Genomic DNA, 12,824 nt, shown 5'->3' with positions numbered 1-12,824 from the left:
AGATAAGATTGAAATATATGTATATGTATGTATTTACCCATGCAATGTTTCTCTTCATATTATGTAGGCGAGGAAAGCTGTATTGATGGTATTTTTCTCTCATCTTCCTGTGTCGTGGATTTGCCATATCCTTGTCACTTTAACACTGAATACAATTGTTGTTTTGTTTGCAATGTACGTGCCAGACATTAAAAATGTATTTGGAGTAGTTGGTAAGTTGTCGTCATTGTTTTGGTTTGGTTTTTTAACTTTTCTTCAAAAAATTCAGTATTATGATAAGCTAATATACTTCAATCTTGCTCTAAGTAAAATCTTACTTTCTGCTTTTTAAAGGTTCAACCACATCAACATGTTTGCTTTTTGTATATCCTGGACTCTTTTATCTTAAACTTAGCAGAGAGGACTTTTTATCACCACAGAAACTTGGGGTATGCTTTTTTTTTTTCATGTGTGCTAATTATATTTAAACAGGCTCATTTTAGATGCATCTTAATACACTGTAGAGCACATAATCCAAGGGACAAAGTTCTTGTTTTCACTGCAGTTCACAAAATGTGTGAGCATTTTCTTTTAGCCTTCATGATAGCCCGAGTCTTTCTGAATCCCCTTCTTCACAAGAGATTTTTGACTAGCAGTATATCCATATGCCGGACTGTTCATCTGAATACATGCTTTTCCTATAGTTTTCAGATGTTGACTTTTAATCCAATTTCTCCTCAGTTTTTACGCATTACTCTGATGTTGTCTGGGCAGCTGGGACAAAGCCAAAACTGCATTTAAGTGAAACAGTGTTTATGCTTGTTTTCTATGTCATCCTTCTCAAAACCTTCTTTTTTTTTTTTTCCTTTTTTTTTTTTTTTTCTCCTCCTTATAGTTTCTTTTTTGGTGTAGTAGGTTAAGTTCTAGTTGGAATTTGTGCAGCAGCCTGCTTTTTGCACTGTAACTGTTTGTCTTCATTTTAACCACTGCTCAGCAGATCAACTTCATGACAGTGGCTAAAATGCTGACAGACTGTTTGCACATAGTCCTTCTGCCATTCTTATGATTCATAGGGCTGCTCTTGTATTGACAAAATAGGGACTCTGAAAGAAAATCTAATAATGGTGCTGTCTGACCATTTAAAGCCTTGACTAGTTCCAACAGATTTGGGGCCTTGTCATAAATCAGCAATCTACTCTCTCTTGAACTGTGGTTTTATTATCATCTGGCTATTCAAAAATGTAAAGAATCCATTGTAACTTGAATTACATTTTGAGTAAAATACAAATTCAGTTTCTTAATTCGTTCAGAGTTGTAAAGGGCAAATGATATTTTTTGGGGGGGGGGCAGATGGCTAGTGTGAGCAAGCAAACCAGACTGCTCTGAGAGTTCCCAGTGAAACTATCCCAGAGCAGGCTTAGTTCAGTTTCCCCCTAAGCAGATACCTTGTGTTGGAAGACTGAGTAATTTGAAACATTAAAGATTATTTTAAATGACACTATTTAAACCTGTTCTTACAGGTTTTTTCATCATTATTTATAAGCCTTAGAAATGTAAAATGCTTCCTTCAGTAAAACATCAATTTTTGCTTTTCTTTCTTCACAGGCATGTGCATTGGTTATTTTTGGCATTTGTGTTGGCCTTCTCAGCTTAGTTCTAATAATTTTGAATTGGATTGATCAATAGCAGCCTATTGTCAGTGTCTGAACTGAGCTTCAGAAGGACAGCAAGAACCAGAGACGCGTCAAAACTACTGAAATGAACGCTGGACATCCTAAAGAAGGCACTGACGGAAGCTGTCTACGGAAGAAATAATGCTCTTTTTCACTGCGTTACCGATGTTCCTTCTTTTATCTTGAGTCACTCTCTTCAGTTACTGGACAATTAGTCTTTGCCATTCTAAAATATTACTTTTTAATGATGTAATTATGACAGGTAAAAAGATCTCTTGAGAATTTTGCAATGCGAAAATGGTTTAGTGCACATGGTGAACAAAAGCAGAACCTTGAAATAGCTTCTCTTTTAAAGACAATGAGATGGATCAATCATGATGTGCATATCGTGATGTGTGCATTTAGGATAATGCACACATTACTCTAAACAGTGAAAGACTTCTAATGCTTGAACAATTTCCAAAATTTCAGCCAGTTCATATTAAGAACTTCCTGATTCCAAATGTTTACCCTAATTTATCCTAACATGGATCCAGAGACCAACTGCCTTAGCCCAGTTTAATGGGCACATCGTGATAATATTTGTTAATTGTTTTTTTTAAATACAGTTTTTATACCTCAGTGTACTTGAATCATACTGAAGTAATTTTTAAATTAGAAGGCTTTGCCCATCTAGCATAATAGCTTTTAGTAGCATTAGGAAGTATTTCCATTTTGCAGTTAATAATAGACATTTTTCAATTGATATCTGCTTTTGAATGTTATTCAATGTACCTCAGTATTCCTCCCAGTGAAACACTTTTTTCTTCTTCTCTCTTATTCCCATTTTTACAAGTGTTTCATATTTGAAATAGAGTGTTTCTATATTTTATGTACTGTTGTGTGTCAGAGAAGGTTTGGGCTTGAAAGGTGAAATTCTGCCTCTGTTGAAGACAAAGGAAATTTTACGTTTATGGAGCCCTAATTTCACCTGGGATCTCTATAAACTCCCATGTACCCTTTTATAATTCCTTTTTTTTTTTGCCTGAATGGAATGTGAATGCAATTTTCAACACCAACTGGGCTCTGTTAAATACGGTATTGAGTGCCCACCACAAAAGTTCCTCATGTTAGTAGAATGAAAGCAGTGGCTGATACCATGGTAAGGTTTTTAAAATTTGTTTCTATCAGATGGCATCTGATGTCTTTAAAATAGCCTAATCTCTTCAGAGACTTTATGCCCTAAGGAAGCTAAGCCTCCACAGAAATGGCTTGTGTAAAGATAAGAAATTAGACCTCAGCCTCAAATGGCAATATTTAGAGAGTGGGAAAGTTCTTCACTATTTTCAGATGCAATATTTCTTTAAATTTAGCTTAGCACTTTTACATCTGAGGAGTGGAATAAGATACAAGTGAATCAGAGCAAAGTAATACCTTTATGTAATATGAAAGCAGCTAGTAAGTGACATGTAGAGAAATTTTTCTGTCCGTAAGGTACACAGTTAGAAAGTTAGTTGACTGTTGCAAGAAAGTCCTGCTGAGGCAGTTCTGTTAATATGTTGACTTACATTTTATCGGTTGAGATAGGGGAGATGCCCCAGAGCCTGACATTTCGAACTTCTTAGCAGTGGGTCTGTGCTATTAACCTTCTTAATTATGTCGCATTGGAATTGGAAAATGCTAATTGATGTGCCAACGTTAACATAACCCTGATTGAATGTGCTTTATCCTCACCTGTCTAAGAGGGAGGAAGAGCAAATAGCAGAGCTGGAATCGCCTTCTCTATTCCTGAACTGACAAACTAGGATTTCTCATGCCAGCAGATCACTCGGCTCTCTCAACGATCCCTAAGACTTTTCATTTTTGATAGATGGCCTGAAGGCACCCAGGTGGTGCAGCCTGGTACTGCTTCAGCAATCCTTTTTGCCTGGGGAATATTATTCTACTTAGGAGTTTAATGTAGAAACAGACATGTGTGGTGAGGCCTGGGAGCTAACTCAGAAGTTTTGGTAGGATCCCAAAGAAAAGGATCCCTGGAAAAGACTGCAGTTATTTTTATAATGAAGTTTCTAGCAGAGGTTTCGCGACACAAGGTGAGCCATCTAATAGTTTGTCAGTACCAGAAACAGCATGTCCGCTCCTGGCCAGAAGTTCACAACTACTTCTGTGGCACTGGCAGTGGCTCCTGGTCAGCGTGTTTAACTAGCAGAAAACCAACGTGACCGCGAGATGTGACACGTTACCTGCCAAAAAAATGAACTGAGTGAGCTCACTTAGGGGACGAGAAAAGTGAGGGGGGTGGTAGGAGTGGGACCGCCTTTGTGAGCAGCAGCAGCCATTAGATAGCACCTTTTTCTCATAAAACCTCACACTTTGCCCAGCAGTTTTGCTTCAGCAGGTTAAAGTGTGTGTGTGCACACAGGGGATGCCTCTAACTTGAGAGGTCTCTGGCCTCCTTTGGTCAAGGGATCAATCAGACTTTCTCAGCGTTGTGTGAGTATTAATGGTTGAGGCTCCCTATCTTGCCTTTATTCTTGCAGTTCTCCCAGCTTGTTAAACTCTTGATAACCAGATGTAGCTGCCTTCCTGCCTGTGGCTACCCTCTAATAGCTGTGTTTCACAGGCTTTGTTATACTCCAGGGATTCAGCCACTCGGGGTATCTCTGGCAGTAGTGTAGAAAGCTAAATACTTACCTTACAAAAGTGTACCTTGAGAAAGCAATGACAGCTGTACATCAGGAAGTGATTTTCTATCTGACTGAACCACAACTTTCTAGGAAAACGGGAGACCTTACATTCATGTGAATGAACTGTAGGGTTTTTTCAGACACTAGAATTTAGGAGGAATATTTATTAGAAATGTTACGGAAATTGTTTCTCATTTATCATACGCTCTTGTAGCACGCTATTGAGTAATACTCCTAATCACTGCAGTCACTTTATTTTAAACTCTAACCAGCAGGACTTAACGCTGAAGACTTCAAGTGTCTGTGAAGGTGCAGAAAGTTGGCAAAGTTTTGCTAAGCCTCTGCTCTTTCCTCCTCCCCCTGAAGAAGCTGCGTCTTGCCGTGCACTGTAATAGTCCGTTCGTACGCAGGCGGTTGGGTTGGTGTGCGTCAGCTTCAAAAATGTGACTGAGAGAATACTTGAAATACAGTGTTAATTTTACAGTTGATTCCTGTAATGCTACAGAAACCATTACATTATTGTTTTTAATCCCCAAGTATTATCCTAACTAGCCTGGCTGCTAACTAACTGTCCTGATAGGTAGACTTTGGAATGATGAATACCAGTGTACGAAGTTCATACTCGGTGAGGATGAATGGAGGCAATTCACGCCTCTGCTGGAGACCTGTTACTACATTTTGGCTGCGGTGCAGAAGGGATAGCAGCACAGGGCGTTACAGAATGTGTGTTATCTTTCATCTGAAAAAGAGTTAGAAATACTGCTACTTTTAAGTTTCTGTGATACATAACTTAAAATATGGAGTGAGGGAGAGGGGCAGAAAGAGCAAGAACTTCTATTTCCAAATGTAGAAAAAAGTATGAGTGTTTTCCACAGTGAAAAAGCCGAGTAAGGATGCTGGCTTTATCCTTCGCATCTCCCACCGACTGTTCTGTTGTGTCTGTGTAAAGGTTTCACTACAATTGTGCACTAGCAAAACAGGCCTCCGATCTGGAACTCTCTGCTCACTCACATGTTGCTAAATATATTTTTTCTTTATTCTTTTGTACAGATTTTTTTCCCCTGAATTTCCAGTGGTTCTGTTTTATTACCTGTAGTTAGCATTTTCCAACCTTCTTTTCTGAGGACTTGACAGGAATGGATGAAGGGGCCCGCAGCATTTCTGAACTCTCTTGGAAGGGTTGCCTTTCCCCAGCTGAACAAGAACAGTGTAAGAGGTGAAAATTAATTGGTAGCCTTTGATTTGTTTTCTCTCATTCTCCTATTCCCGTTCCTTGTCCATTTGAAGGCTGCTCAAATTTCAGATGGGCTGTGGTAAGCTGGGTGTGGAGTGTCTCTTGTAAACAGCATTGCAGGAACGAGTGCTGCAAAACAAAGGCGCTCCAAACCTGCCTGTGTATCGTGGCAAATGCTCATGTTTTATTCCCATGTTTCTAAGCAGTTTGCATCTTAATATATTGATTTGCACAGCAGTAAGTTTGTTTAAAATTCTCTTGTGTCCCTGTATAGTGAAAATTGAGACACTGAAACTGTCCTGTCCTCTCTCTCTGTCCCTCCTTTCTCCTTCCCCTTCAATTCAGTTTTGCATTAATACCGGTTACGTGGCCCTGAGCAGAATGTGCCATTAGCTGAACAGTCCGAGTGATCCTCAGGGGGAGTGCAGCCTGGGTGAAAGGTGTGGATCAGGGGAAGCACCGCTTTATCCATGCCCTGCAGGCTTGATTTTCACTGAGTGCCCACCACTGCTCATCACTGAAGGTCAACGCTACACGTAGGCAGACCTTTTTGGTGCGCCCCCCGTGTCTGTTCTTGTAAGAATTTGTCTTTTTGAAATATGGAGGCACCTTAACTTTGCAAGATGGGAAGACTGTGCTGATTTGGAGTTCTTAAATCATTTGTGTCATGTGTAATATACTCAAGGTGCCATATGTCCTACCCTGGCAATCCTCCTAACGAGGATGAAAACACGATGGTGCAATGGGATCTGTCTGATTGAGCTGCTAGGGCAAATGCTAAATTCTTGAGCAGCTCCTAAGCGGATCATTTGCATGAGAGAGAATATGGGCTTGTACTTTATGATTGCATTTCTCATGCTGCACAACGTATCGTTGTGGTATGGATCTGGAAGTCAGTGCTCCAAGAGCTTTAGTCCATGGAGGCTGCGAGGATGCAGGGGAGCCGTCGGTCCACGCTGTTTGAGGCTCCGTAGGCATCTCCTTTGGACGGAAGTAGTGCAGGGTTATGGACCTGTGGGGGCATTTTGCCTGACCCGGTATGGCCAGTCTCATTTAAAATAAATTCCTAAAATTAATTTTGAGGATTATTTGTGAAGAATATGAAACGCTTTCATGAGCATCAGCCGATGCACATTCAGCATTACATGTGATACGTGAGGACAGAAGTGTGTTCTGGATAGAAATACCAGTGATGTCCCCCTTACTGCGGAGGCGTCCCTCTCTTGCGGGCCAGCTCCTGAGCCCTTGCCGAGCCGAAGGGAGGTTTGGGATTCAGAGTCCTGCCAATTCAGCAGCCTGGGGTCTTTGCGTGGCTTACGCTGATAGTTCTATAAAAAACAGAAGGAAATGGACATACTTACCATCGCATCACTGCAGATACTTGGAGATTAATCAAGTTGTTTCCAAATGTCCCTACTTAAGGAGATGAAAATTAATATTCTTATTTCTATAGTGGGCATCCTAATGCGCTCTCTAATTAAAGATTGAAATTCACATCAGTCCAGGAGCTAAAGTAACATTGGTTGTTGTAGAACTCCTTTCCTGATTAGATTTAATTTAACGCTTTGCCTGAAATTGTTGTTCTACAGTTGCCTTTCACGTTGAAAGCCTTAGCTGTAGTTGCTCTGCATACTGAAAAACCTTCGGACACGTTTACCGCTACTTCCTAATGACTGCCTGTGGGAGAGAATTTTCAGTGTTATGAAAGTGCTGCCTCATTTCTACAGTTTGGGGTGGTGTTTTTGGTGTTTGCGTTTCAGTAGTGATCATCCAACCACGCTTCGTGTGCAATTGGAATTCTTAAAAGAAAATAATTATCTGTATGTAAAAATTGCCTGGCTCATGTCAAACCTGTATGTTGTACAACAGATTGCCTATTTTGAGTTCTCCCTCCCTCAGATTCCCTGTGGAACAGCCAGGGCATGTTCCAAAAAACCCAGAAAATAAAAACCAGTGCTCGCGTAACTCATGCGATTGGCATCTTCGCTTTGTGCGTAACGTGCCTGCTTAGTGCAATAACCAAGCGTTGTCGTCTCTGCAGTTAGTTCCTGACGTGCAGCGGTGTTGCTGCAAGCCCCCGCTCAGGCTGTAGCATTACTCTGGCCAGAGAAGGGCGTCGTTCTTAAAAAATCATTCCTGGTTTGGTGGTGGTAGCACGTTTGTGCACTTACCTGTGTTCTCCTTCATCTGCGTAGTCGTGTGTGATCCCCGCTCTGTTCTGCAGGCGATGTCTTGCAGCACCCAGCTTGAAGTGAATGTGAGACACGGTCTGGGAAGCTGCTACTAATTGCTCCTTCCGGACCTGTCTACTCTCAGTGCTTGATTTTACTCTTTGAACTATGCTCTCAAAAATGTAAAGGATGTGGAAAATAACTTGTCCAGCAAGAATTACATTAGACATCCTCAGAGGTATTGGTTTCACCGACAGCAAACCTGCCTCTTTTGCGCTGTTCTGCTCCTCTCTATAAAACAAGAGGCAGCAGAAGAGATCCCGGAGGCTGGCCCTGTAGGCCAGCACGGCCTCCCGGCCACAGACGGTGGTGCCCGGCTGGCCTGGCAGTGCAAAGCGGGGTGAAAAACTGCTCGTGGAAACCCCTTTGGGAAGGGCCTTCTTGTGCAGCAAGGTGAGGGTCAGCCAGGGAAGGCAGAGCGTCTTGTTACGGGGTGGTAGCAAGAGGGACGATGGCTGCCCTGGAAGGGCTCTGGAGCGGGGACGTGCTTTTTGGTTGTAAATCGCGGTGCTCTCTAATAGCTGTGGCTGACAACCTGCGAGCACAGCTCCAAGCGCTTTGCAAGGTCTAAGGGAGTTCTGAATAGAAGCAAAAACTGGAAAAACAACCTCATCATTGTGCTGCTGGCTCGATTCCAGAGCTGTATGAATGCTCGCACACGTGGAAATGAATATCAGCAAATTTGCGTTTACTTAATACCGTTTGCCCCAACTAGAGCTGGTACCAAAGAGCACAAACCCCGGCTTCTTCAAGTGTGGTGCAGAATTTGGTCTTGCACTGCACCAGCTGCTCGTACCTGTTTTTGTTGCCGAGTGGGTCCTGTCCGTGCTTGGCGTTTCTCTTGCCTCCAGCATCGCTGCTCGCATGTTAGTGGTTTATACGGCAGCCGCACGACGCCAGGCAGCTCTCTGCACCTGGTTTAAATTTAAAGCTCGTTTGCACATGATGTCACACTTTTATTGTCAGCCCGGTGAAGGTCAAGACAGTTCAGTTTGGGAAGGTTTGCATTGTTGAGCCTTTACAGTGCTGCCATTAATGCCTTCGCCATCTGACTTACATTTCAGTTTTCTGGCATGATGTAATCGAAGGCACTAGATTTATATGACGAACGGGGAGGCTGGTGCGGTGGCTAATCAGCCCGGGTTGCAGAACTACTTTTCTGGAGACCGAAGGTGGAAATTATTGCTCCACGCATCATGTAGCAAATCACGGATCTGGCCAGAGGAGAGTTAACGAGCCCTGGAAGCTCGGGGTGGTTGTTACAGGCTGCTGCCTTTCAGGAGCCCGGTCTCGCCGCTTCATCGACCGGAGTGGGACGGTGTTCCCAGGAGCCTGATCTCTCCTCCCTCCCAGGTAGCTCTGCTTGATAATGGGATTACATGCAGGGATGGAGAAAAGATTTGGGATGCGGTTATGGCAGCGCAGAACCCGTAGGGCTGGAGTTGAGGGCCATGGAAATCTCAGGCCCTAGTCTTGCCTGCTCCAGTCACGCTCTGCTGTTTCATTTTGTACGTTGGTCGGGAAGCGGGGCTTTAGCGTAGCGTTTCCCCAGCTGGGTTTGTGCAGCTCGTGGCTGTGAATCTCCTGTAGGAAGGGTTCGAGTAGCCTCTGTATTTTACAGCTTCTTACAGGCCTGGCACTGGGCGTAGCTCGTGGGATGCGTGTTTAGATTTTTGCTTCGGGATTTTGATGAAGAGCTTCCGTCCCTGTTAAAGGGAGAAATGGCTGAATTCATGCTTTTTATTGTCTACAGTTCACTTCTGTTTCTCCAAATATACAAGTCGATATTTGATCCTTCAGGCCTAAGCTCTGAAGAGCCTGAGCAGTGAGACAGGATCAGCTTCATGTTGGTGGGTACCAGGTGCGGACGCAGAGACAGTCTGGGCAGAAGCTGTGCCGAGGGGGGTACCTGTTAACCCCTGTCTGAATGGCATTGGGGCGAACTTCTGAAATAGCACCGACCTTCTCCTCCTCTTGCTCCATTTTAATTGCCAGTCATTGCACGCTCATAGGAGCCCGTCTGGAGGCTCGCTTACCCCTGAGATTTGGGTAGGGGTGCAGGGGAATTTCTACTATTGCTCACTGACTGGGTGCTGACCAAGTTCTTCAGGGCTTGGAGTTCAGCAGTGCGGAGAGCTATAGGTGAAATCACATGTGGCAGGTAAGGGGTGCGGATGGAAGGTCTGTCTGGAGGTGACTTCGCTCAAACAGGGAGAGTTGAGGTCACTAGAAAGTGTCTGAGACTCAGTATTTCCACAGTCCATTCCTCTGCCTGGGCTCCAGAGGGGGGTTATAGCCTTCACTGCCCTTTTGATGTTGTCTACATGTTTGAGTACAGGGTCACCGTGCATATTTTTCTCAACAACGATATGTGGAATTTATGCCCCAAACATTGCTGCATCTTCGGGATGTTGGTCCTTTTACTCCTCCTGGACGTGTGCTCTTCTCGGGAGCGGTGCAGCACAGCAAGGTCCTGCTTGCAGACTGCGACTTGCCAGGCACTAGTAGTAAGGAAAGGCGGAGTGAAGAGCTAAAAGCCCTTTTATTGTATCAATGGATATTGATCCATAAACTCTGTTGCATAAAAGCGGGCTGCTTCAGATTTGGTGGGTGCTGAGACCAACGGGAGTCATTCCCGTGGCACTTTGGGGTTGCCGGCTGGTACTGCAGCGCATCCCTTCCCAAGGGTCAGAACGGGTTCGAGGTGGGGATGAGCAAGAACAGCCTCAGCTGTTAGGCAAGCAATGGTACCGTCAAGGGCAACCAGGCCTCTTGCACAACGTGATCACCAGATGGGATTAAGGAGAAAGGTCCGCGTCTCGGGGCACGGCATTGCAGAACGAGGTGTGCCCTGCAAGGCCCGTGATGCTCCCCGGCAGCCGTGGCGGGACAGGGAGCTGCGCGGATATGATCGTTTTTAATACTTACCAGAGCATCGCTGCTGGAGCCAGCTCCAAAATTGTTGTTGAAATGGTATGGTTTTCCTTTTGGTATTTGCTGGCATGGTTTCCGCTGCTGTTTACAAGTCATTTCTTCTGGAACCATCTGAGCAACGGGAACATTCGTCTGGTCCTTTTCCAAGGGGAGATTACTCGAATGATGGTGGAGAGACATTGTCTTGGCCTGGCTGCCAAATGTGAGTCGAAGACGTCTGTCTTGCCATTCCTTAGTCTGACAGTTCAATTTGGTGGGTCGGAAGCCAAGGAATGATGTTTCCCCAGGGGATGCAAAGCCTCAGGCTGGAGATACATGGAAACCATGGACAGATTCCACCACACACCCCCCACCCCCTGCCAAATTTCAGTGTTCTGAAAGTTGATATTCGACCTTCTTCCAGCCACTGAAGCTGTTCCACCAGGGCAGGGGCCTCGTGTTTGCCACATCTTGTCTAAACAAGGCCTTTCCCTTTGAGCAGAGGTGTCGCTGCACATTCTCCAGCGCGCTGCGAAGGGGGAGGTATTTGGCTTGAGCACTTCCCCGCCACCCCTCGCTTCCTCTGCGGGGGTGGAATACAAACACCAGGGCTTTAGGGGTCCCAGGAGAGACCGAGTGAAATTCCTTGCTTTGAAATGAACCTTAATGCCGAGAAATTGAGTCTTTTTAAAATGTAATGCTAAGCACAGCGCTTCACTAGGCGTAAAGAAACTCCACGTACATTAGTGTTTTGATAGCTCAGCGTTATCCGTTAGGCTCCAGCTTCTGGGATTCAGGGGATGGCTGAAGCGATCTCACATGGAGATTTGGAGGGGTTTGGGGGTTTTGTGCACTTTTTAGCCCCAGCTTTGACTGGCAGGGTTTGCCTCTCCTGACTTCAAGGAGAGTTGGATTGGTCCTTTGAAGGTGTTTGCTTTAGGGATCTTTCCTCTGTGAACGGGTAGCGGAGCAGCCTTGGCCATATAAATCAATTTGGAACTGAGTTATAAAGTGCTTAATTTGCCTTCTATTAAAATTCCTTGTTGTCCCTCCAGTCCCTACAGCTTGCTGTTAAATGAGCTCTTGGGAAGCTGGGGATTGAAGCTCCTTTCTGCGCCGCAGAGGGAATGCGCTTGACTGGGAAGATCTAAAAAGCAGAGTCCGATGGACAAAAGCTCTTTGTCGTCCTGTGCCAGCCCAGGGGCTTCGCGTTGAGGATAAAGGGCACGAGGGGGTGACATGGGCGCCCAAGGGTCAGTCCCCTTTTCTGGTGTCATCCTGCTGCTGGGGAAGTGTTTAGGAGCCTAAATGATGGAGGCTTTCAGTGAAGCCTGAATCTTCAGGATCCAGCCCCTAAAGAGGGGCTCCCTTTGCCCAGGCTGGGCTCTGGCACAACCAGGCTGGGCTCTGGCACAACCAGGCTGGTCCTGGAGCGGCCGCAGGACTGCTGGAGGTTGCTCCAGCTGCAAAGAGGCCAAGGCTAAAGATCCCCAAGGCAAAGGGATTCCCCATCCCTGCCATCCCCGGGGCAGGAGGAAGGTGGTTGAGAGTGGAGGGGAGGAGGGAGCAAGGGGGGGAGGAAGGATTTGCTGGGCTGCCTCTTGCAACTGTGCTGTTTTGCCAACCCAGAGCAGTGTGTGATCAAAAGCACGTGGCAGCGGCCCCGCTGTGCGGGGGGTCTGCGGGGCTGGGATGGGGACATCAGCCCCGCTGCTTCTGTCGTCCTCCGTGCCTCAGCTGCCTGTGCCTCCCTGCCGTGGTTTTCTTGTCTGCCCTCACCCCCCGCGATGGTCCTACTGTGGCGACCTGTCCTGTAGCCTCATGCTCCACCTTCAAGGAAACCAGAGGACAGCCCGAGGGCAAAGCCTGTCACGCCGCCTCTTCTGAGCTGGCCATAAACACACTCGCCTGTCCCTGAGGGTCTAAAAACGGCACAGGGGGTGGCTCAGCGGGTAGGAGACACTCCCAGCACCAGTGTGGCACCTCCCAGGCTGCTTCACCAGAACGACTCCACCAGCGTTAACGCTGGGATTATTTAACCACTGTCACTTTCTCTGGGGACCAGGCAAAGTTGGCCATCACAGCCCCCTGCGACGGGCGCGTTGCACGGGCACAGCAGCCACAGGGC

At 45.7% G+C, this 12,824-nt stretch overlaps 1 protein-coding gene across 1 annotated transcript in view; it reads left to right on the top strand.

The window, feature by feature from the left end:
• Positions 1–1,812, top strand: part of LOC103924261 (probable sodium-coupled neutral amino acid transporter 6) — a 38,846-nt gene extending 37,034 nt beyond the window's left edge. Inside the window, exons 13-15 of the mRNA XM_009332752.1 lie at positions 68–212; positions 334–428; positions 1,585–1,812. Coding sequence (XP_009331027.1) covers positions 68–212; positions 334–428; positions 1,585–1,665 — 321 coding nt within the window. The 3' untranslated portion in view covers positions 1,666–1,812. The remainder of the gene's footprint in view (positions 1–67; positions 213–333; positions 429–1,584) is intronic.
• The last annotated feature ends 11,012 nt before the right edge of the window (positions 1,813–12,824 follow it).

Source organism: Pygoscelis adeliae, unplaced genomic scaffold (genome assembly GCF_000699105.1).
Source record: "Pygoscelis adeliae isolate BGI_AS28 unplaced genomic scaffold, ASM69910v1 Scaffold179, whole genome shotgun sequence".
Lineage (NCBI taxonomy): Eukaryota > Metazoa > Chordata > Aves > Sphenisciformes > Spheniscidae > Pygoscelis > Pygoscelis adeliae.
This window is presented reverse-complemented; position numbering and strand designations above follow the sequence as displayed.